The sequence below is a fragment of the Aspergillus eucalypticola genome (assembly GCF_003184535.1).
Source record: "Aspergillus eucalypticola CBS 122712 chromosome Unknown BO83scaffold_32, whole genome shotgun sequence".
In the NCBI taxonomy this organism is placed as follows: Eukaryota; Fungi; Ascomycota; class Eurotiomycetes; order Eurotiales; family Aspergillaceae; genus Aspergillus; species Aspergillus eucalypticola.
The window spans coordinates 227,107-249,135 of NW_020290306.1; the positions used below are offsets into that span (position 1 = coordinate 227,107).

Consider the following 22,029-nt stretch of genomic DNA (forward strand, 5'->3'; position numbering starts at 1 on the left):
CCCAAGATGCATGGGATGGTGGGATCGTTAGAATGTTACGGTAGTCTGTGCTTCTTTCTGTGTTGTGTGGTTGTAATAATGTTGGGTATCTGTTTACGGACTATTGGACTCTCATTTCACTTGGCTCAGTTATTTTTTTATTGTGTATCCTTCTTTGGCTCTATTTATATTCATCGTAGCTAACTTGCTTGAGCTGCCCGTTCCCCGACTGCTTCATCGTGATCCAAACCAATTCGATTGTAGGTTAAGATTTTCATTCCTGGCATTGCCATGCTGCAGTCGCTAACTATATTCTTTTCCCACCCCCCAAAGACAGATACTATTATATGAGTGCCACCTGGTCAGGGTGTCGATGTGGGCCATCTGTATATCTACTACAGTGGGTTCTGTAAGTACTAAGTCGTTTGACTGTCCGTCTTCTATTGCGGTGGCGTCTCAAAATGAAAATTTTGGGACGAACAGGAGAAAAGTCTGCGGTCGAACGACTTACGAAATGACCTAGTATACTATTCTATGAACCTGACAATTCCCGTGGGGCAAGATACCTCAAATCAACTGATCTGCTTAATGAGGTCTGACCAAGCCCTGTTGTTATCATTGATCCTTTTCTCCTGCCAAATCTTCAGAACCTTCAACATCACGATTAGTATGGGCTACAAGAAACATCGACGGTTTTAACAGAAGCAATATTATTGATTAAGAACTACCAACGCCAATTGTCATCCAATTAAGCCACAGCACGTGGTGCAATTAGCGAGCTCGTCTGGCTCGCCTCGTTCGTGATTCAACGGCAAACCTATGCTGTACATAGCTCATGAAGATCTCTATCATAAACAAGGAAGAAGGAAAGGGGCCATTCATTCATATACACTTCGTCGTAATGTCGTGTTGTCGTGTTATAGTAGTCGTCGTATCGTATGCATAACTGTCGTCGAGTAGCGGTGCTGGTAACGTATAGACCTGATCAATTTTTCAACAGTCGTTGCGCAGGGTATCAGAGCATGATCACTGTGCTAATAAGCACACACATCACATTCATGCCAATGTGAATCCTATCTGGTCTTCCCGCAGCATTCACATTTGGGGCTGCGTGATTGGTTGAAGTAGGAGAGAGATGTCTGGTCGTGGTGGTGCTACCCGCATGAGTGGCGGAACTAGTTTGTCCAGCAGCAGTCGTCGAGGAAGCAGTCAAACTTGGAGTTCTTGAGCGGGATTTAGAGACGGAGGGGGAGGATGAAGCCGGCCGAGATTGCGAGGAGGCTGATATATACTGGGAGGAAGACTAAAAGCAGTACCGATTTAGCGTGAGATCCTGAGGTTTGTATAAAAGGGTGTTAAGGGAAATGCTCACTCACAGAAGCCGCGCTAGGCGGCTGGATTTGTCTAGAACCAGAATATGCCCAGCCAGAAGGCAGCGATGTCGATGTTGCTGTCGCAACCCAAGGCCAGACATCTGGAGTCACAAAGCTGGATGTTTCACGATGAGTGCCACTCCAAGGGATAGGGATACTGGCAACTGTCGACGTCACAGTGGGTGCTGACTGAATTGAGGTCATTGTATCGGCCCCAATGTTTCCATTAACCTGGCCTCCCTTAGCAGTGATTGACGTCCAGTCCCCACTCTCATCACTATATGAGTATGACGAGCCAGTCGAATAGTCCGTCACTTTGAGGGACTTCAAGTACATTGTGTAGGGTCCGGCGCTGTAATCGGTCGTGCCTCCAGCCCAATCTAAGACAAACATTAGCATATTACAAACCAGTGGCAAGCACTGCAGGGACATGTGGCTAGACACTCACCGATTGTACCTTGAGGGTTACTGGGATCGCCTCCAGCCCAGATTCCTACTTTGACTACCATGGGGGTCTGGGGGTACTGGTCCGTGTCAGCAGTATCTGGCGTAAGCACTCTGACCGTTGTGCCATCGATCTGCCAGACGATTTGCTTGCTCGTCCAGTCCACAGTATAGGTGTGAAAGTCGTCGTGGTTTCCAGCATCATTATGGGTAGCTCCACGATTGTAGCTACTTGTATTTCCTTTTCCGAAGTAGTTGGTTTGCACAAGCTGGTCGTTCCCTCCAAGCCATTCCCAGTCGATCTCATCCAAGTCATCGGACTGCAAAACGGCACTGCTGACAATGCCCGTTCCAGGGGCAGCCTTGATCACGTATTCCACGTGCCCAAACATGATGTACCAGTTGGACTGGATCAATGGCGCATCTCCCTGTTCAGCTACGGTGAACTCGGCACCATTGTCACCATAGGTCGGGCTACCGGTTGCAGTAAAGTCGGACGAACTGCCTTGAGTGAAGTCATAGCTCGCAGATTTCCCCAGTGCGGTATCCGCAGGACATGCTTTAGGAGTATTAGCTGCGCCTGCCCATCAAACATACGATTTTGGGCACTTACATTTCTTCAGTGGGTTACAATCGGTGTATGTCTGCGCTGCCACTAAGCTGGCGCTGGAAAGAAGAGCGACTGTCGAGCTAACAAGCGGAAGTCTCATGGTGGGAACGAAATATCCCGGTGATTCACTCAATTGGGGTCGTCAACTGCAATCAGAGTATAGGTTGAGAGGGCGGACAGAGTTCAATAACCAGTGATGTATTTGCGGTGTCTTTCTGTTTGGAGGAGAGGAGGGGTGAAATCGGGATGAGAGGGATATTAAACAGGAGGATGGACAGGTACTGAGGATCAATACTAGGTTAATGCAAGACCACTTTGGCCGGCAAAGTCACGGCGCAGGAAGGTGCCGGTGGTGGTAGTGAGGAGTCAAACTCGAGGCAGCCATCATTCACAAGCCAAGAGTAGGGACGCAATCATATTTAAGGCGCAGACGAAATTAGTTGCGGAGGAAGGTGCAATTCTCACCGTCCGTGTGGACAGCTCCGACTCCTCGTACTCCATCGAAAGGTCGGACTGATGGTTTTCTTGGTCCAGCCTCCTCGCTTTTGCTGTTGCTCCATCTCGGGCCCGTCATCGCCATTATGCCCGATCGGGCAGTCACCGGGTCGCTCATGGGGTCTCATCACCGCCCCATCCGCCCCGCTGATTGGCTCAGGACTGTCGACCGTGACTGTACCTTACGTAGAGGATGCGACCACAAGGAAATGAGTTTGAATGATCTCTCTGTGTGGAGTATGGAATAGGCAAAAGTATTATCCCTAAGGAATGGGATGGACCTATCAGCTTGATAGCGATTCTCCCAAATCTTTGTTTAGTAGCTTTCAATGTTGTCTGCTCTTGATACAAGATGTATCAATGAAGGATCTAACATTCTCAGCGGCAGGCGCCGCCCACTTTCCACCAAAGTAACTTTGCTTACTTGAATAGGCAATAAGCTGTCTACCCGTCAGTCCAAACCACAATACCAGGACAGGCCATCACTTGACACCTTTCGCATATTAAACAGCAGATAAGTACTCCGTACTTTGTAATACACTCTGACATTTTGTCCTCTCCATCATCTTCTATACAGCCATCGATCGCTCCAAGACAGCGGCGGTCGCGCGGGTTTAGGCCCTTTCCAACAATAGCATCAACCGCCACCTGAGTTGGGAGTCGATCACCGCCCGTCCGCTCCACCCCCAGCCTCCTCATTTTCCATCGGCACCTATCAGGCTATCGGGACCCTGGTGATCTAGAACCACAACCCAACAATATCTCGTTTTTTATAAGAAGTAGCTCCTAGCTAGTCTTTCTCGCATACATCATTCCGCTTTGCTGCAGGATTTTCTCGTGGGCCTCTCTGCCATGTCCGATTCATGCTTACGCTCCACCCACCACGGGAAACAGCTTCACGTAGAGCAAAATTCTGCTCTCTATTAATTATCTTACTGTGTCCAGGTGACATAGCCCCTGTCTACCCAAACCTTGTTCACAGATAATTGTAGAAACACCATGGTTAATTGATATGCCCCCGCTTAGCCGCTGATATCTGAGCGACGCTGTGGCTTGACAATGGCGAAGTATATGTGTTTTCTGGGGAACCATTGTAACAAATTGACTTTCAACCAGATACAGTATGATCAAATTTCATAGTCTCGGGTGTCAACTACGTTCTCGGACAGTATGACATTGCTCCAACCTAACAAGTAACTGTGCCAAACGACCACTCTCTTCTGGCGCACCTACAACAGTCCAGGACATCCAACCATGGGAACAACTTTATATATGCCCATGCCCATAGTAGGATGTGGAATCGTTCCAGATCAGGCAGAGCCATTCATAGACATCAGGTAATCCCTCTTTATCTGGATACAATTCTCGAGGGATGCTTCTTGCTTCATCAGTGACCTGCAGGTGCCATTCGGAATTATTAACCCGACTACGTAGCACTTCCGATCTCCTCATGGAGATGCATCTCTACTGCGCCCCATTATGCGGGTCAACTGTAGTGTCTGCCTGCATGCTAAAAGTAGTAGTGCTCCAGGTTGGTACCTTTTTCAATCGGTCCATAGTATAGATATCCGGCCAATAGTAGCATACTTTGTATATATATTCTCTAAATCTGAAGACTTGAACTCGTTGCCATTGCAAAAACCCAAATCCTGAGAATGATAATACTACCCCCGGGATACTGATATATATTTACAGTATATTACTCAGGCTTCGATGCCGTCAAAGTATTTCTAATAGTTGGATAGTAGCACCACTCTGAATACATAGGTAGAAGACTTCAAATAGTGTGGTACACTGCATGCACCCAACATCTATGGCACTATAGGTCAACGGATACTAGTCGAACGTTGTCCAAGAGCCAGAATACCATGAACCAATGATTCGAGCGAAGAATATGGCAGTGGAGCCATACATCATGGCACCCATTTCGACATTGCTTCTTCTTACGACAAAAGCAAATCTGTTGAACAGGTGTTGAGAAACTGCTTCCCACCTTTTAAATGGGTCACTGGCTAGTGCTGTATCTTTGACAATCATCCAGCTCGGTTAACCTTACTGATATGGGATGTGTCATTTGTTTGGTACACCCGCAAACCTGGAAGGGTAGGAGTCTTGCCGAAACTTACTTACACTAACTACTAACCCTGTACCGCATCCGTCCAGGTCGATCAAGCTATATTCAATTTTCCTCTTTTCCATCTCCTCCACCTTGCACCGCTCCTGAACATGCCTCTTCGTACAAGGTAAAAGGGTCATAGTAGAAGGGAAAGTCCCGAAACAAGCAAGTATGTTTCAGAGTGTTCTTGTTTGTACACATTATTAATTCTCTCGTAACCACAGTGAAACCGCCATGGCCATAGGAGCTCCCCCCCCCTCTTTCGCAGAAAAGTGCCCCAAACCATACCAGTTACGCAGAAAGCTCGTACGTAAGCGAGCGCTCCGAATCTCCTCAAGGGCAAGGACGGGGGCAAAAGAATAAAAAGTGACGGTGTGGGGTTGAGCCAGTGGGGGCCGTTCAAGGATCAAAGATTTGCTGCATATTCGGAACAATATCCCTAAAGAGCATGGACCACCAAGCCATTATTTGGGTCCATCAAAACTGCTAGCAAGGTGTCTTATATTTAGTAAGTACAAAGCACAATGCGGTTTTCCAACGACAGTGACTTGGAGAGATCAGACCGCAAATAATTAGCATGCTGCCTCCTGTACTCCATAAACTCCTTGCTAAAGGTGCAATGATCTGGCGATCAACGAAACGCCACAATCGTTCATGTGCAGGAGTCCTTGCTCAGGAGTGGGATGACATGAGATCTGATTGGTAGGACAGGCCCGGTAGTGTTGACCGTAGATACTCCGTTCGCTTATGAAAAAGAAAAAAGAAAAATATAGAGAGGAAAAAGGCGTGTCTGCATAGACAGCTGAAACTTACTAAGTATCATCAGCTGCTCAAATTCTCAGCCATTATTCAACCAATGCCGCTTTAACCGTCAGGATTTGCGATGACTAAAAATTTAACCGGACAAGGGCCGTAGAAGTTTTGCCGGGTATCCGGCTTCCAAAGAGGTGTTATGTGTGCTACAGTAGTAAGTAGCATCGCAAGCTAGTTGTGATTATCTGCCGTAGTGTATGTATCCTGTTTGAAGCACGGACATCCTCACGGACCATGCATGCCCCGGAAATGACCCTTGAAAGCTCCCTAAATGGTTCAACAAAGTGAATCTGAGCTGGCGGATTAAATCTTAATAATAAGATTTCTCATGCCGGAAATGTAAACTCAAGCCTTCTAAGGTATCGGGACTTTGCCCCAATTGGTACGACCCTTTTGGAGCGACAGAGAAGTAGGCCAGTCGGATCTTGACATCATGTCCACCGGTCAAACCAGTTGGGGACTTTTCATGGGAGGGAGCTTACAGTAGCTTCCGAGCAGCGGTCCACCAGAATCTGAACCACTCCCCCTCCCAAAAACCCACAGAGGGAGCTGCTACTGCTGCTGCTGTCTGCTGCTGCTCGGTCCGGTTTAGCGGGTTGCTCGTGGTCAGAGCCTCAACGCCTTTCCAACTCTGCGCAGGTTCACTCCTCCCGCCGACCGTCACCACCACCACTTTAACCACCACCTAAACTCCCACCCACGCGAACCTCACCTGTCCGGTTCATGCTGGTGGTTTTCTGACTTTCTCTCATTCCCCTTTCCTCCCCCCTCTTCTTCCCTCTTCTTTTATTAATTCCCTGAACTCTTCTGTTCCTCTCCCGTCCCGCCCCCTTTTCTCCCTTACCCCCCACCTGCGGTCATTCTTGAAGCCTGTCGCAGGCCTGGCTGTCCTCGTCCCAGAATGTGCGATGGCGTTTCCTGACCGCTGCCGCTCACCCTCCAGAACATGAAGCACGTCTTGACACCGTCGCGCCCGACGCTAAACCCCGTGCCACGATCGTATACTGTTCGTACTGTGATAACTGCCTGTGGCAAGCCTTCCCTTTCAGGTGGTACATCTTCGCTGAGACCTTCGGGTTACTTTTAGAGTTTATATAATCTTTGCCTATACCGACGACGCATTATCTATATCCCCACGCCATTCGAGATCAGCCCCCCGATCGGATTTACCAGCAGTTCCTCCCACGACACCTTCACGAGATCATAATTAACTCCCTCACTTTTTTGTCACCATAAATTCGATTTCGATCTCATTAATGCTTTCCCTCCTTCCCCCTATTTCCCTCTTCGGCAACCGCTTCAGGTGACAGTCCGTCCGTTTTCTCTTTCGCCACGTCCCCTCCCCAAGCCACGTCCCCTCCCCAAGCAACGGTTCATAAGTCAGAAGCATGTCGCATCGAAACAGTGATCAATCCGGAGGGCGGCGCAGCTCCGAGAGCTCAGGGGCGCACAGCTGGTTGTCGCAAGAGACTGTTAGAGAAGGTCGAACCCACCAACCCCAGCATAATCATGAACCTTCGAACGCGCGCAGTGTTTCTCCATTATCGGGATTCAGAGATACGGACAGGTAGGCAATATTATCCTCCCCGCTCTTCCTTCCCTCATATTACTTCTGGTCGGAGGCTACAGATTTAGCCGTCGTGTGGCTGTCGTTACTTTTGGCGAAGGAGAACGGATGGTGGCTGCCGTTGCCACGTGCAATGCTGGCTTGTCTTCGGCATCTCTCATAGATATGTCCTACCATGTCCGTCGTTATGTGTCTGGAATCCTACTTCACTCACCGTATTGGTGAATGCTGCCATTCTGTTCCTGGGTTGTGCTGCCCCAGTCACTGCACGCATAGCGCTATCTGATGGGATGATTGAAAGCTACAGAAAGCGATGGGCTCATGATGACTTTCAATTCTGGTTACACTTTACTGACATACTACCAGACCAGATGCACAGACTTGCACATCACCAACAATAAAAGATCCGAATGACCTATATTCTTCCATCTTTTCTTGGGGCTCAGATTTCGCCCCAAAAGACCAACGTAAACCTCCTCAATTTGGCAGTCACAGAAAGGCCATGACTTTACTGGGAACTGAGGATCCCGGCACTTCACCAACTGCAAACTGGAATAATCGGCCGCCACAACTAAATCTTAATCCACCGGACAGTTCCCAACACGACGCAGAACCCTCGCTTGCTTCTTCTCCCACGGTAGCACCTAATGATGGTCCGTCAACCTTCTTCAACGACTATTCGGAGCAGGAGGCGTCTCCCGCATCCAACTTATTCCGTCCAGGAACGGCCCAGACATATGCGAGCGAACCTCTAGAGTTAGACTACAACGGTGATCACCGAAGGCCGTCAGTCGCCAGCGCCATGACTGTCAGTAGCCAAGGTTCCAAGTCTAGTGCCGGTGCGCTTTTCAAAAAGAAGTTGCAAGGATTTTTCGGCGACGAGTATGTTGGAAATGGGGATCCGAGACATGACTCGGACAATTTCACTCAGAATTCGGCTACGAAACCTTCCTCCCTCGATCAATTCCGAGCACGCGAGAGAGCCAATTCCGATGGCTCCCGACATCCAGGAACTTCCCCGGCTCCAAATCAAGCGAGACCTCATACCCCTCTCCCTTCGAGCGAAATCACTCCGTGGTTATACCAAAGTTTCAACGTAAGTTTCGGCGCCTAGTTTACTTTTTTTGTTTGTTTTCGATTTTATCGAGCAGCCCGTCATCTTCTACTTGCTGTATATCACGTGACTGTTATCCTGTGGGCAGCAGGAAGCTAATATTAAACCTTTCTCAGGATATACCTCAGTATGGCGAAGCTCCTGTCCGAGAAGCACCCACAACAACGGCTGATGGCCAACGCGGGTCGGTGTCCCAGAGAGACCAATCCCGCCGGCATTTCAGCGGCCACCGCCACTCACGAAGCAAGGAAGAGAAACCGACAGCCGCTGGTGATTTAGCAGGCTATTCTAATCGCCCAGCAACGGGACGAGACGATCTATCTCTCGGTCTCCGGCCGTCTAGAGAAGGCAGCTTGAACTACCCAACTCCGATGACTTCGACTACGACACTTGTTGGCCGTTCAACCAGCCCTACTCCAAGCGTCCAAAGCGCCTACTCCAGAGAACAGGGCCAAAATTCGCCTGGGGCACAGACGAGTAAGCGGTCTTTCCTCGACAAGATACGCCGTCCGAAACACGGTCATTTGAAGAACATCACCGGGTCGAAGGCAGTACAAGAGACCACTAAAGCTGCTGCTTCAAAGTTGTCTCGACGTGAAGCTTCGCCTGCCAGGCGTGGACGGCAGGGCAGTATCGAAAGCGGAACATCCTCTCGCTTGGCCGATTCGGGAGATAACGAGCGCAAAAGGGACGGCAAAGGCTTAGCCATCAGCTCTGCGAAATTGAGAGGTCGTCGAGGCCATGCCAATGAGGTTCCTCCCGGAAAGGAAATCAGACAACCCGACAGATCCAATGTGTGGGAGCTCGATACAGACCTCACTCACATGGAAGGTATTGTAAACCCACCATCACCGAGCGCAAAGAGCAAGATGCTTGATGGTGCTTCCATTCGATCCGAGGAAACAAGACGGCGTGATGCGGTGCCCGCGGGAAATTGGGACGCTCCGGAAAGTTGGCATGTGAAGAAGCAGAACGAGCCGTCTACCTTACTCCCCCAGGACACCTCTGAACCCGGCCCTACGATTACCGAGCCGGATGGGCCGAATTGGTACATACGGATCTTCCGTCCAGATGCTACATTCGCTACGCTCTCGGGTGGGTTATACGCCACTGTCGCAGACCTAGTTCATGGACTCAGTCGAAAGTCTTTCCTCACTGAACATATCAGTAATTACGAACTAGTCATGCAGAAGAATGACCTTTCAAGACAGCTTGACCAGACGGAGATGCCCATACTCATGCAGAAACGAATGCTCGAACAAGTGGGCTATACTGAGAAAGACCGTATCGAAGAGGTCGGCCGGGAAGATCACAGTTACATTCTGCGTTTTACATTTCTACCGGCCAGGATCACTGGCTACATCATCGATGGCAATGATCCCCTTGGCAAAGCTCAGCAAAAGTTCAGCCATGTAGACCTGTCGAATAGAAGCCTTGTTACGATCCCCATTGGTCTTTACAAGAAAGCGCCCGAGATTATTTCGCTAAATCTATCGAAGAATCTGGCTTTGGACGTACCGAAGGACTTTATCCAGGGATGCATCAACCTGCGAGAAATCAAGTTCATTGGGAACGAGGCTCTTAGACTTCCTGCAAGTTTTGGACTTGCGAGTCGGCTGACATATCTGGACGTGTCCAATAACTTCTTGGAGGACCTGACTCATGCCAACCTTGACAGGTTGCACGGACTTGTCAGCATAAAGATGGCCAACAATAGGCTCACCAATTTGCCCAGTTACTTCGGCAACTTCCAGTACTTGAGGAGCCTCAACATATCGTCAAACAACTTCAAGGTGTTCCCTGACCTCCTCTGCGGCCTGAAGAGTCTAGTTGATCTAGACATCAGCTTCAACAATATCTCGGAATTGCCACAAATCGGCAAGCTCGCGACACTCGAGCGGATCTGGATGACGAACAACATAGTCAGAGGTGCTTTAGACGATACCTTCAGAGATCTCGTTAACCTGAAAGAAATTGACGCAAGATTCAATGAAATCACGAACATTGACACACTCTGTGTTCTCCCTCGCCTGGAGCAGGTAGCCATTGGACACAATGCTATATCGAAGTTTAAGGGATCGTTCCCAAAACTCAGAACTTTGGCACTTGACCATTGTCCTATGACTCAATTCGAAATTGACGCACCTATACCCACATTGACGTCTCTCAATATTGCCTCTGCGAAGCTTGTTCAATTGCGTGACACTTTCTTCGAAAATTTACCCAATCTGACAAAGGTTATTCTAGACAAGAATCACTTTGTGTCAATGTCACCTCACATTGGCAAATTGCGCAAGCTTGAGCACTTCAGCATGATCAAGAATCCCCTCGCTGCTCTTCCCGCCACGATTGGCTGCTTGACGGAACTCAAGTATCTGAACTTGAGGGAATGCAATCTGAGGAAGTTACCGCCGGAAATTTGGCACTGCCTGAGGCTCGAAACTCTAAACGTCTCTTCGAACGTCCTTGAAGGTTTTCCGAAGCATGGAAGCCCGCAGCCTCAGGTCCCCAGCGAACCGATCGGCACACCGGCCGCGACGCCTGGCGTATCAACAACACCTAGCTATGAAGAGCTAGGTGCTTTGGAAGAGCAAGAGGCTCGACGACCAAGCCAAACATCGGGCGGCGTGCTTAGCACTGGAAGCTCTCCAAACGGTGGTGCTTACCGGAAGCCCTCTGTCGCATCCTCCCTCGGCCAAGGCAGGAAAGTTTCTGCTGCATCTCGATCGCTGACTGACGGCAGTCCATCTTCACGCAAGGACTCTAATTTCTCTCAGCATGTGGCTACGACATTTGGCGGGTCACTTCGGAACCTGTACCTGGCTGACAATCGTTTGGAAGACGACATATTTCGTGAACTTTCACTCATCCCGGAGCTGCGCATTGTTAACCTGTCTTACAATGAATTAACCGAGCTCCCCCAGGGACTATTGAGACGTTGGCCGCTGCTGACCGAATTGTACATCTCTGGCAACGAACTGACATCTCTTCCTTCTGATGACCTTGAAGAAGGAAGCAGCCTGAGGGTTCTCCACATCAACGCGAATCGCTTCCAAGTGCTTCCCGCCGAGCTCTGTAAAGTCAGCAAACTCTCAATTCTGGATGTTGGCAGCAACTCTCTCAAGTATAATGTCTCGAACTGGCCCTATGACTGGAACTGGAATTGGAATCGAAACCTCAAATACCTCAACTTTTCGGGCAATAAACGGCTTGAGATCAAACCTCCTGGCTCTTCCCTGTCGAACCAACAGCAACAGCCAAAGCATCAGACAAACCTCACCGATTTCACTTCTCTCACCCATTTGCGCGTTCTAGGATTGATGGATGTCACTCTTACAATTACAACGATCCCTGAGGAAAACGAAGATCGTCGGGTCAGGACGTCTGCTTCACTTGCGGGCTCACTCGCATACGGTATGGCTGACTTTCTCGGCAAAAGCGAGCACCTTTCCATCTTTGATATGATTGTGCCTCGTTTGAAGCCGGACAAGGTTGAAACGGTCGTGGGTATGTTTGACGGGCAGTCTCAATCCAGTGGAGGTTCCAGAATTGCCAAATTCCTTCACGAGAATTTCATCCATACTTTCTCTTCTGAGTTGAAAAGAATGCGCCCTGAGCAACACGAGACACCGCTTGATGCGCTTCGGAGGGCGTTCTTGACTCTGAATAAGAATATGGCCTTCGCTTGCTACAAGTCTCTGGATCAGGATGTCCGGCAGTATCAGGAAGATCCAACCGATCAGAGAAAAGTTCGGCTTACGAAAGACGACATCGATCTCGGCGGCGTTGCGACCGTCATGTACCTCAATAACATGGACCTCTATGTTGCAAATGTTGGTGATGCCCAGGCGATCCTTGTCAAGGCAGACGGCTCCCTAAGGCACCTGACTCAAAATCATGATCCTGCCGAAACACATGAAAGGGCAAGAATCCGCGACGCCGGAGGGTTTGTCTCCCGGACCGGCAAATTGAACGATGTCCTCACCGTGTCAAGAGCTTTTGGACACTTCCCAATGATGCCTGCTGTCATCGCAGCTCCACACACCATGCACGTAAATTTGACAGAGCAGGATGAGATGGTCATCCTGGCATCTAGAGAGTTGTGGGACTACGTGACGCCGGATCTGGTAGTCGATGTGACCAGGGCTGAACGAAGAGATCTCATGATCGCAGCCCAGAAGATCAGAGACCTGGCCATATCTTTTGGTGCGACCAACAAGTTAATGGTGATGATTCTAGGTGTGGGCGATCTCAAGCGACGGGAGAAGATCAGGACCCGGCCAAGTCTTTCGATGGTTGGGCCCCCCGAGGAACAGATTATTCCCAGTACCAAGCGCACCAAGAAGCCGCGTGATGCGCCTGGTGACTCCAGGCTCGCTCGATTTAACTACGTGGATGCCCCTGTTGGTGAACTGGCCATCATCTTCACTGATATCAAGAAGTCGACCAGTCTTTGGGAGACCTGTCCTGATGCGATGCGGTCAGCCATCCAGATCCATAATGACATCCTTCGTCGACAGCTGGGTATCATAGGTGGATATGAAGTGAAGACTGAAGGTGATGCCTTTATGGTCGCTTTCTCTACCACCACTGCTGCTTTGCTGTGGTGCTTCAACTGCCAGACGCAGCTTCTTGACGCCGAATGGCCGACGGAGATTCTTGAGCAGCCCCAATGCCAAGTCGTCTATGATACGGAAAACAACATCATTTTCAGGGGTTTGTCCGTCAGGATGGGCTCTCACTGGGGCGAACCTGTTTGTGAGAAAGATCCGGTCACCAACCGTATGGACTATTTTGGGCCAATGGTGAACCGAGCATCACGAATCTCCGCGGTCGCTGATGGTGGCCAAATTTTCGTCTCGTCGGACTTCATGAGTGACATTCAACGCAACCTGGAGATATTTGCCGATAGCGAACGGGCTGCCTCGACAGGTTCGGAAGAAAGCTACGCGTATGATACCCTCGGGCACAATATTCGTCGGGAGCTGCAGCAACTCAACAGCCAGGGATTCGTGATAAAAGACCAGGGTGAACGCAAGCTAAAGGGACTGGAAAATCCGGAACCGCTCTATCTCATCTATCCGCATGGCTTGTCGGGACGATTGACGACGTTGGACAAAGACGCAAGCAATGAGCTTGCACCAACTACTATCAGCAAGCATTCTCAACTGGAAATCCAGACGGATTTGATTTGGCGGTTGTGGGAAATCACTCTTCGTCTGGAGAGGCTTTGCGCTGCATTGGAGTACCCAGGTGAAGCTCGACTCAAGGAGCCGAATGTAGCTCTATTCAATGTGGTGAAGAACCATGGTGGTGAGCTTGCAGACTCGACTGTGATTAGCCTAGTCGAGCAGCAGGTAACTCGCATCGAGGTAAGTGACAAAATCGTTTGAACATGCAGCTTGTATGCCAGATGCGCTGACATTTCGCAGCTCTGTATCACTACACTCTTCATTCGAAACATGATGCGGCCCTTCCGGCCAGGCGACCGGCTCAATGACCACGCTGTACCAATCACAGACGTGATGCAACAACTACAAGCTCAGCTCGCAGAATTCCGGGCTCTAAAGGAGCAAATCGATGCCAGTGCTGGCACTGCAACTAGCTATACATACACCGACCCACAGTATAGCAACGGTGAGAGCAACTATGACTCTGCCTCGTCGTCCTATCTTCATATGGGACCGCCATCTGACGAGTTTAACCCTGGCGGACCTCGTCCTTGAAATCCACCCTGAATATATTTCTGGCAAGGGTTACATTCTTCACATCTCTATTGTATTCATTGCACTTTTCTTTTTAGCTTCTTTTTATTCTACTGCAGAGCGGCGTCTCTTGGGTTGGTGGGAAGTGTGAATTCACAGCATAGGCTGGAGCTTTGGAAGGGTGGGGTTCGTCTTTCTTGCCCTTTTATCTCCTTCTTGGTGGTATCTTTCTTCCCCAACTTCTTGGTTACTGTGCATCTAATGGAAATGTAAAAGCGGATTATCATTTTATCTGGTGGCTACCTCGTAAATGTATAGGCTACATATAGAGTACAGCGGATCGTAACATTGCGCCTGATAACTGTATGAAGCCTCTAGACGATGAGTCGCAACGTCTGGTGAGATGCATTTATCGGCCTATTTACCATGTGCAATACTCTGGGAATATCTACTATTAATCAGATGGCACCGTGGACTATACTATGTCACTAAGTAAGACATCTAAGTACGTAGCTATTGTCTGGAGACATGCGCCACGAGTGGAGACCTCAGGCGCGTTGCCTCCCGCTCACGTGATGACCAGCGTTTGTTATGATTTGTTTGCATGACGGGGGGCCAAGCCCGGGCAGCTTGCTCATCTTGCCGTATCCGTGCTCCAATTTGACCCTTTTTCTTCTCTCCACTTCTCATCACTCTCCGTCATACTCGAATCGATTTTTATCATTCTAGATTCTAGGTTGGATTGGGATATCGAAACCGGTCGTATTTGTTACCCTCAATCGGCCAGTTGGCTTCTCTTGCCACGGCCCCGCTTGGTTGTCCTGGAGACCATCGATTAACGGCTACTTCCGTCATTGACGAGCTGGGGGCTGCACAATAATCAAGGTTCTCACCAAAAGAGCGGAGACCAGGAAGATCTTTCCTTCCCTCCCGTCCGTTCAATTTTTCCCTCTCCGCAAACCTCCATCCGCCTTTTCCTTTTTAAACATCGGTTTTCGTGGCGTTGATAAGCTACGTGAATCGCTTCCACCATGGCGGACGCTTTGGAGTATCTCGCTCCGGATTTTGATCTCAATTCCCTCACCGTACCGCGTCTGCGATCGATCCTTGTCAGCCACGATGTTCCCTACCCTGCTTCGGCCAAAAAGGCTCAACTTATCAGCATCCTGGAGGCGGAAGTTATGCCCCAGGCCCGAAAGCTATTGAGAGAGCGCGAGAGAGTCAGGAGAACGAGCGAGGGTATCACAGACATGGGAAGTCGCGCGACGTCAGTTGTGAGCGACTATGACGACCAGCGCGGAACTCCGGCGAGAGACTCGATGCCACCCCCGCCTACACCGTCTACGGTATCGACAGCCACTGGAAGAAGGGGACGCTCTAGAGCAAGTGTCAGAGCATCGACAGCCGACACTGAGGAAAGAAATGCAACAGCTACTCCGTCGGTGAGCTCGAGGAAATCTATCCCGAGATCGCAATCGAGAAGATACCGCACGTCAGACACGGAGCCGCAGGACGATATGCTGGCAACACCTGTGGCAACTGACACCATGACACCACGGAAGTCCACTGCCAGAAAACCCAGACGCAGCGAAATGACACCATCTGTGAACCCCGAACCCCCGGTTTCTGCCATCAAACTCGAACCGAAGGAGGAGAGCGTTTTCACCGATGACAATCCCTTCCAAAGTGGATCGCCAGCCCGTTGGGAATACAAGAGCCCAAGGCCGTCTAGTCATAGATCAGAAAGAAAGAGCAGCTCGCGGTTTTCGCTTGAATCGCCTGCCTTAAGTAGCGGTCTGCGGTCAAGGAAGTCTGTCACGCCAGCGGATCTGCACGATCAGCATGGTGCTACTCCATCAAAGCGGTCACCATTTGAGCTCCCCATCTCAAATATGAGAACTCCACCACAGAATTTTGATCCAATCAAGTACGAGGAGGACAGCGACTTTAGTGCAGGCGAGGAATTTACACCAGACGAGCAGTTGGCGCTCGAGAGGGAGCACGCCGACTTGATGTACAGTGCCCCAAGCCGGCGGCCACAGAAACAGGGAACTGCAAGCCGTGCAGCGCCTTGGGTTATCCTCGTCGTGTTGTTCGCAAGTTTCGGTGCTTGGTGGCGTAAGGAGAAGATCGAGATCGGATTCTGCGGCATTGGCAAACCCACTTGGTCCTTGGCCGAAACCAGGGTCCCTGAATGGGCCAATATTCTTGAACCTCAATGTGAACCATGCCCCTCGCACGCATTTTGCTATCCCAACTTTGAAGCTCGGTGTGAACACGACTTCCTGCTCAAGGCGCATCCGCTGTCTCTTGGAGGGTTGGTTCCGCTACCCCCAACCTGTGAGCCAGACAGCGAGAAAGCGCGTCGCGTGAAGGCTGTCGCTGATAAGGCTTTGGAAGCCTTGCGCGATCGTAGGGCGAAGTGGGAGTGTGGGGAGGTGGCGCAGGATGAGGAAGGCACCGTCGGTGCAGAAATCAGCGAATCCGACTTGAAGCAGGAAGTGGGGAGACAGCGCCGGAAAGGCATGAGTGACACGGAGTTTGATGACCTTTGGAAGGGAGCTCTGGGTGAGGTAATTGGAAGGGAGGAGGTTATTACCAGAATGAAGCAGTAAGTCGATCAACTTTCCTAATCTGGAGGCTCTATCACACCTGCCCGGACCCTATGGTGGCACCGAAGGAATCAGATTCTGACGTGTTTTCACGGAACTAACAGAGGCGACAACATGATTACAGACCATCCTCTGTCCTCACCCTCACCTCGACCTCCGTCAGTCGTCTCCCTCTCACATGCGCCTTCCGCCGCAACATCCGACTCTCTCTCGTCGCGTATCGATTCCCTCTTTCGGTTCTAGCTCTGTGCGCATGTGTAATTCTTTACGCACGCTCAAGAGTCCGGGCTCGCCGTTCTGATATGGCTCGAGTCCCAGAATTAGTCGCTACGACACTCGACCGCCTGGCGACGCAGGCTGCCCTTCACGCTCGGGGTGCTGCTCGCGAGCCCTATATTCCCATTGGCCAATTGCGCGACGACGTTCTCCGTTCAGAGCTGCGCGGCAGTCGGCGCGAAGCATTGTGGAAGCGCGTTCGTAATGTAGTGGAGGGCAATGCCAACGTCCGCGCTTCAGTTCGTGAGGGCCGTGGTGGGGATGTTGCTCGCGTCTGGGAGTGGATCGGTGGGATTGGCAGTGTCCGGAGCGAGATTGAAGGTAGCACTGCAACAGGCCGTGAGAGCGGTAAGGTGCATTTCTCTCCACTCCCTGCCGAGCAGAGCCGTGACCAGCGCGTTGGAGAGGCCACGCTGGCGCAGAGCCCGGGAGAATTGCGCAAATGGGATGAGGGCAGGCCTATCTACTGAAGGTCTGCTCCGTCCCGTCCTTATTCCCTTCTTGCAACTCATACTTTGCCCTCTACATTATTTTACAACTTCGTGTATACACTATTAGGATTCCCCTAGATCAGAATTTTGAAATAAGCAGACAAATTTGCTCGTGGTGTTCCAATTGAGCTGCACTTTGTTCGTACGATGTTTTGGCGGTGTGGATCGCCTGTTCCAAAGCCTGTTAAACCCACAGGTTCGTTAAAGGGTTTTACGAGCTTCGAATAGTTGGCGCAGGAATTCATCTCCGACGTGAGGTGGCGCACGGAAGCAATGCGAGATGCCCCCATTACCCCATCCTTGCTCTGTCGGTATGTTGCTATCACCTTGGACATCAAGTGAACGTATGCATCTAGCAAGGATGGCAGTTCGGTAAGTTAATTAGGTTCGTCACCAGGCAACTCTGGTTCGTGACATCAAGGTGGCGTACCGAACCGACTTTGTGTGCGATCACACGACCCCACAGCCACGGCATAGATGCCAGCCTATCAAGCGCTTGATACTCCTGATCATCCGCATTGAGAGGGAGGGAGCCGTGGTTACAATAGCAACGATTGACGGCCTCCTATGCTCGTTGGAATGTTGAAACGCTCGCACTCCCCACTCCCGCGACCGAGCTTCGGCCGCCAGCGGATGTAGTGGTTTGCTGCATAACTGGGCGGTTCAGGATCTACATATTTATCAACTTCCTCGAGACGATAACTCGCACTTACCTACGACTCTGCCACGTAGTGGATTGAGACCTAGTGAAACTGCATTAGCGATCTGGGTCCCGAGCACGACGCCATGGGGTTGATTCTCTAGTCACGTCGGCTATCTCGAAGGGGTTAGCTCTTCAATATGTGATTGGCAAGGCAGAAGATATAGATGCGGCCATTTGTGGGCTGTACGTAGGTGATAGGAACTTTGCACCTGGAGATATTAGGAATTCTAATCAGTATATGGGTTGTCACAGGGAGTAAATAGTAGGAGAGGGGAGAGAGTCAAGGACCTTTGCTTGGGGTGAGCTCGTATTAGCTCGCCATGATCAGAAGGAAAGAGACCAGGGTGACGTCTATCGAAAAGTAAAACCGACGACCAACGTCTTCCCGCTCATGTATTTGAAGAAACCCAATGCTTCGTTCGTCCAGTGGTTGAATCTAGACTTGGTTGACTTCCGAAACCAGACTAAGTCCGACCGTGACTAGCGGCGGTGGGCCACCCGGGCACGTGAGCAGCTGCCTTGCGATGACAGCTGATCTCCTTCTCGACAGCCAACTTTCAATCCTCAATTCTAATCGCGCTTCCCCTGCTGCTGGGTGACGGTACTACTGGATCAAATAGTGGTTCTTTTATAGCGTTGCGGTGTCCTATGGTTACTCCATTCCCCCGGATTCTGGTCTGCAGTGTATGAAGGAACTAAAGTTGGGGGGCAGAAACCAGGCACTCAGGTTTCCCACGGTGCATAGAACTGCATCCACACCTAGGTTTGCAGAACCAGTAATCGGGGCACAACCCGCTCTTGGTCTGTGTTTCCTGATCACATACGTGGGTGGTCACTCTGTGGCTAAGATCCTCTAAAAGCAGGTAGTTGACGAAGACATCGACCCAGCGGACTAAGGGCCTGGGTCCTCTGTTCCGTCGATTTGATCCCCCCGTGTCCTATCAAATCTGCCGGATAAAATATCCGGCCTCAAGCCGCGATTGAATTCGCGCAGAGCACCGGCCGTTACTTTAGTCAACCAATGGTCCTCCGTTGATTCGGTCAAAGTTATGCTCGCACAATCCCAGTAATATTTCCACTGAAGAACCCCCTTGCGAGAGGATTCTTCGAGCGCGTATGAAGGGGTGTGAGGGAAGCCATCTCATCCAGACATCCGTCACAGCAGAAACAGGGAAAGGTAAGGTTCAACAAATCTTCAATCTCCAGATACCCGGGGAATATTGGACAGGGGAACGGCGGTAGAGCTGCTTAAAACGGAAAGGAGGAACGAAATTCTATCCAAAGAGTGGTGGTGGGAAACCATATTACTCAGGGAAAAGGTCGGATGGGCCCTTTAGGCATTTTAGCTGCGCATCGCCGTGTTGGTGACTACTGAGACTGCCAAATCACCAAACTTCCTGTCTGACCGCTGCTGGGTCTGTCCGAAAAACGAAAGCTGGGCTGTCCCTGATAGCCATTGCCATTGCAAAATCTCCCATCCTGGCGGATCGTTCGGTTGTCGCCATCCAGCTGGATGTCCCATGCACTGATCCCCTCGACCTGACTCGCACATCTTCCTCCCACTCCCAGCTGGGGTTCTCTTTCGCTGGCACAATCTTCTTGCACCCGGCTTCTTGGCCATAAATGCTCGAGGGTTTGCTGTTCCTGGAACGACTGGAGGAGAGCCACAGTGTTGGGGACGGCCCGTGGGCCTGCGTAGGCCCCGATGTGTCACATTTCACAAACACACACCGATCCTAATTTTCCCCCCTACTTGTATTGGGCCGTAATTTTGAGTTTCTGGGATTTCCCCCCTTGAGAGTGCAGATGGTGCTTTTCGAACCCACCCACTTTCGCTCGTCTCGACCGCCCGCGGTACGCCGGTGCGACAACGCTGCAGGACCTGGCTAGTCCGTTGAACATGGGGCTTCTCTGGCGTCCGGCTTAGATGCGCCTCTCTAGTGAGGCGAGTGCTCCTAGAACTTTCTACCCGCGATCTTATCTGGCACTTCGCTGGCCCCCTCCCACGGGCCTCTTGTTTTCTCCCGTCGCTGCTTCTTCTCCTCTCCGTCATCATATACAAACACACTCTTAAGTCATGGCCCAACAAGGGTCTGGGAAACCTTTTCGTCCCATTGCCCCACGGAGGATACCAGAACCTCCAACCCCGGCTGCTGCGCCCGAGGAGGGGAAAATAAAGCGCGCTTCTACGGCTTGCGGGGAATGTAAACGACGTCGGACGAAGGTGTGAAAACCCCCCAGCTTGGCTCTTCTAGTACACTCTAGCGGTTTCCTTTCCTTTATGATGCATCATACTGGTTCATCTAGCCCTTCTATGAAATTCTTCTATCTTCCCACTCTTTCTGTTCTGACTTGACTGGCCGTATCACAGTGTAGTGCAGATACAACAGGGACGCCGTGCGCAGAATGTGCTCTTCACGACCGGGAGTGCGTGATCGATGAATTCGCCGACAAGCGACGCAAGGTCGCGGCCAAGCGTGCCCAGGAGGATCTGAAATATTACCGTGGCTTTGTGGAACAACTCCTTGAGGCGCTACGATCTGGTGATCGTGCCACCATCGACGGTATTCTCGACGTCATCCGATCGGGCGCAACTCATGATGAAATTCGGGCCGTTATTGCTCGCTCCGCACCGAAAGATGAGCTAAATATCCCCGACGGGGTAGATTCCGTGGCGACAGACGGCAACAACAGTCCGCCAGCGAGTTCCAGGCCGGACGGTCTACCCAATGACGAGAAATAAAACGAACCTACCACCAGCGATGATTTATATCAACTTGATGACCACTTACCTTTCCTATCTACGACTCCGACATGAGCATGCGACGACAGTACCGTTCACTCTTTCCTATTCTTCGACGAGATTATGAGAAGCTACGTTAAGAGGCCTCAGGGAAGGAGACAAGGGGAAGGGAGAATGGGGCCAGATTATGTGAAGGGTGACATAATTCCCTTAGTTCACTGTTAAAAGAAACGAAAGTGAGAACATACATTTGTCAGGCTTCCAACCACAAATTTCCTATCTTCTCCATATCCTCCTGTCCCCTCGCTTCTCCTATGGTGACTCTGACATGATTGGGTGGATGGCTGAGAAATGTGAGCGTCTAAGGGGCCCCGTTTCGCCCTCTCGTTTCGATACTTGTCTATGCAGTTGAAGACATCCCAATCAGCCATGGAGGTCTTAGGTGCGGTCCGTCTACTTTGTTGGGGGTGGAAGAAGGTCTCTTAGGCGCTACATACTCTGAGAACAATAAAGTAGCCAGTTCTGGAGACTACAATGAGGGAAGGTGGTGGAACTTAAGGTGCAAATCATCATGACACCGGAAGCAATGGAAACGAAGCACTCGAGCGTCAGAAGAGGCATCATGGCTACATAAGCCCATTCTTCACGAAACCTACCGGCATATGTCGATCAATGGGCCCGAAATAGCGCGCTGGTAAACGCTCAGGGTTGAGGTTGGGTCACCGACAGCAAATCTTGCATATGCAGGTCAGCCTATGATTGGGTCTGTCTGGCGTGCACATAATCTGCATAACTGATCACTTGGCGGCCCACGGGCCTATCTGAACAAGGGGAGGACCGACCAATCCTCGCTTTGTCTGTCATTTTTTCCGTTTCGCAGGACAAAAGAATGATTCATGCAGAATGCAAATTGGGCCACGGTCGTTTTCTTCGGCTACGACCACGTCAGGCTTGCACTTGAGGGATCTTACTGGCTTTTCAGGGCTTT

General features: G+C 50.6%; 6 protein-coding genes across 6 annotated transcripts; 5 read left to right on the forward strand and 1 right to left on the reverse strand.

The window, feature by feature from the left end:
- Positions 1 to 1,334: 1,334 nt before the first annotated feature.
- On the reverse strand, positions 1,335 to 2,506 carry BO83DRAFT_322910 (glycoside hydrolase family 16 protein; the record flags this gene model as incomplete). The annotated part of the gene is made up of 3 exons (XM_025527914.1): positions 1,335 to 1,732; positions 1,801 to 2,355; positions 2,410 to 2,506. The coding sequence occupies 3 exons, from the start codon at positions 2,504 to 2,506 to the stop codon at positions 1,335 to 1,337; spliced, it is 1,050 nt and encodes a 349-aa protein (XP_025383704.1).
- A 4,227-nt stretch (positions 2,507 to 6,733) lies between these two features.
- Positions 6,734 to 7,793, forward strand: BO83DRAFT_382134 (uncharacterized protein). Its single transcript, XM_025532164.1, has 2 exons — positions 6,734 to 6,836; positions 6,918 to 7,793. Exon 2 carries the CDS (start codon positions 7,219 to 7,221, stop codon positions 7,399 to 7,401), a length of 183 nt encoding a protein of 60 aa, XP_025383705.1. The 5' UTR covers positions 6,734 to 6,836; positions 6,918 to 7,218; the 3' UTR covers positions 7,402 to 7,793.
- BO83DRAFT_145830 (adenylate cyclase AcyA) lies at positions 7,651 to 14,483 on the forward strand. Its single transcript, XM_025526200.1, has 3 exons — positions 7,651 to 8,493; positions 8,628 to 13,883; positions 13,944 to 14,483. The coding sequence occupies exons 1-3, from the start codon at positions 7,900 to 7,902 to the stop codon at positions 14,235 to 14,237; spliced, it is 6,144 nt and encodes a 2,047-aa protein (XP_025383706.1). The 5' UTR covers positions 7,651 to 7,899; the 3' UTR covers positions 14,238 to 14,483.
- A 392-nt stretch (positions 14,484 to 14,875) lies between these two features.
- BO83DRAFT_145789 (putative sister chromatid separation protein (Src1)) lies at positions 14,876 to 17,622 on the forward strand. Its single transcript, XM_025526198.1, has 2 exons — positions 14,876 to 16,827; positions 16,953 to 17,622. Exons 1-2 carry the CDS (start codon positions 15,248 to 15,250, stop codon positions 17,572 to 17,574), a joined length of 2,202 nt encoding a protein of 733 aa, XP_025383707.1. The 5' UTR covers positions 14,876 to 15,247; the 3' UTR covers positions 17,575 to 17,622.
- Positions 17,623 to 18,752: 1,130 nt separating this feature from the next.
- Positions 18,753 to 19,182, forward strand: BO83DRAFT_382137 (uncharacterized protein). The gene has a single exon (XM_025532165.1). The coding sequence runs from the start codon at positions 18,985 to 18,987 to the stop codon at positions 19,153 to 19,155; it is 171 nt and encodes a 56-aa protein (XP_025383708.1). The 5' UTR covers positions 18,753 to 18,984; the 3' UTR covers positions 19,156 to 19,182.
- Positions 19,183 to 20,375: 1,193 nt separating this feature from the next.
- On the forward strand, positions 20,376 to 21,041 carry BO83DRAFT_322901 (uncharacterized protein; the record flags this gene model as incomplete). Its single annotated transcript, XM_025527913.1, has 2 exons — positions 20,376 to 20,502; positions 20,680 to 21,041. 2 exons carry the CDS (start codon positions 20,376 to 20,378, stop codon positions 21,039 to 21,041), a joined length of 489 nt encoding a protein of 162 aa, XP_025383709.1.
- Between the last annotated feature and the right edge of the window lie 988 nt (positions 21,042 to 22,029).

Bases quoted from the DNA above. Each gene is read 5' to 3' on its own strand.
- BO83DRAFT_145789 (XM_025526198.1), top strand. From the start codon at position 15,248: ATGGCGGACGCTTTGGAGTATCTCGCTCCGGATTTTGATCTCAATTCC. The intron at 16,828-16,952 runs GTAAGTCGATCA...ACATGATTACAG, and splicing joins GTTATTACCAGAATGAAGCA to ACCATCCTCTGTCCTCACCC.
- BO83DRAFT_382134 (XM_025532164.1), top strand. From the start codon at position 7,219: ATGTCGCATCGAAACAGTGATCAATCCGGAGGGCGGCGCAGCTCCGAG.
- BO83DRAFT_145830 (XM_025526200.1), top strand. From the start codon at position 7,900: ATGACTTTACTGGGAACTGAGGATCCCGGCACTTCACCAACTGCAAAC. The intron at 8,494-8,627 runs GTAAGTTTCGGC...AACCTTTCTCAG, and splicing joins GGTTATACCAAAGTTTCAAC to GATATACCTCAGTATGGCGA. The intron at 13,884-13,943 runs GTAAGTGACAAA...GACATTTCGCAG, and splicing joins AGCAGGTAACTCGCATCGAG to CTCTGTATCACTACACTCTT.
- BO83DRAFT_382137 (XM_025532165.1), top strand. From the start codon at position 18,985: ATGAAGGAACTAAAGTTGGGGGGCAGAAACCAGGCACTCAGGTTTCCC.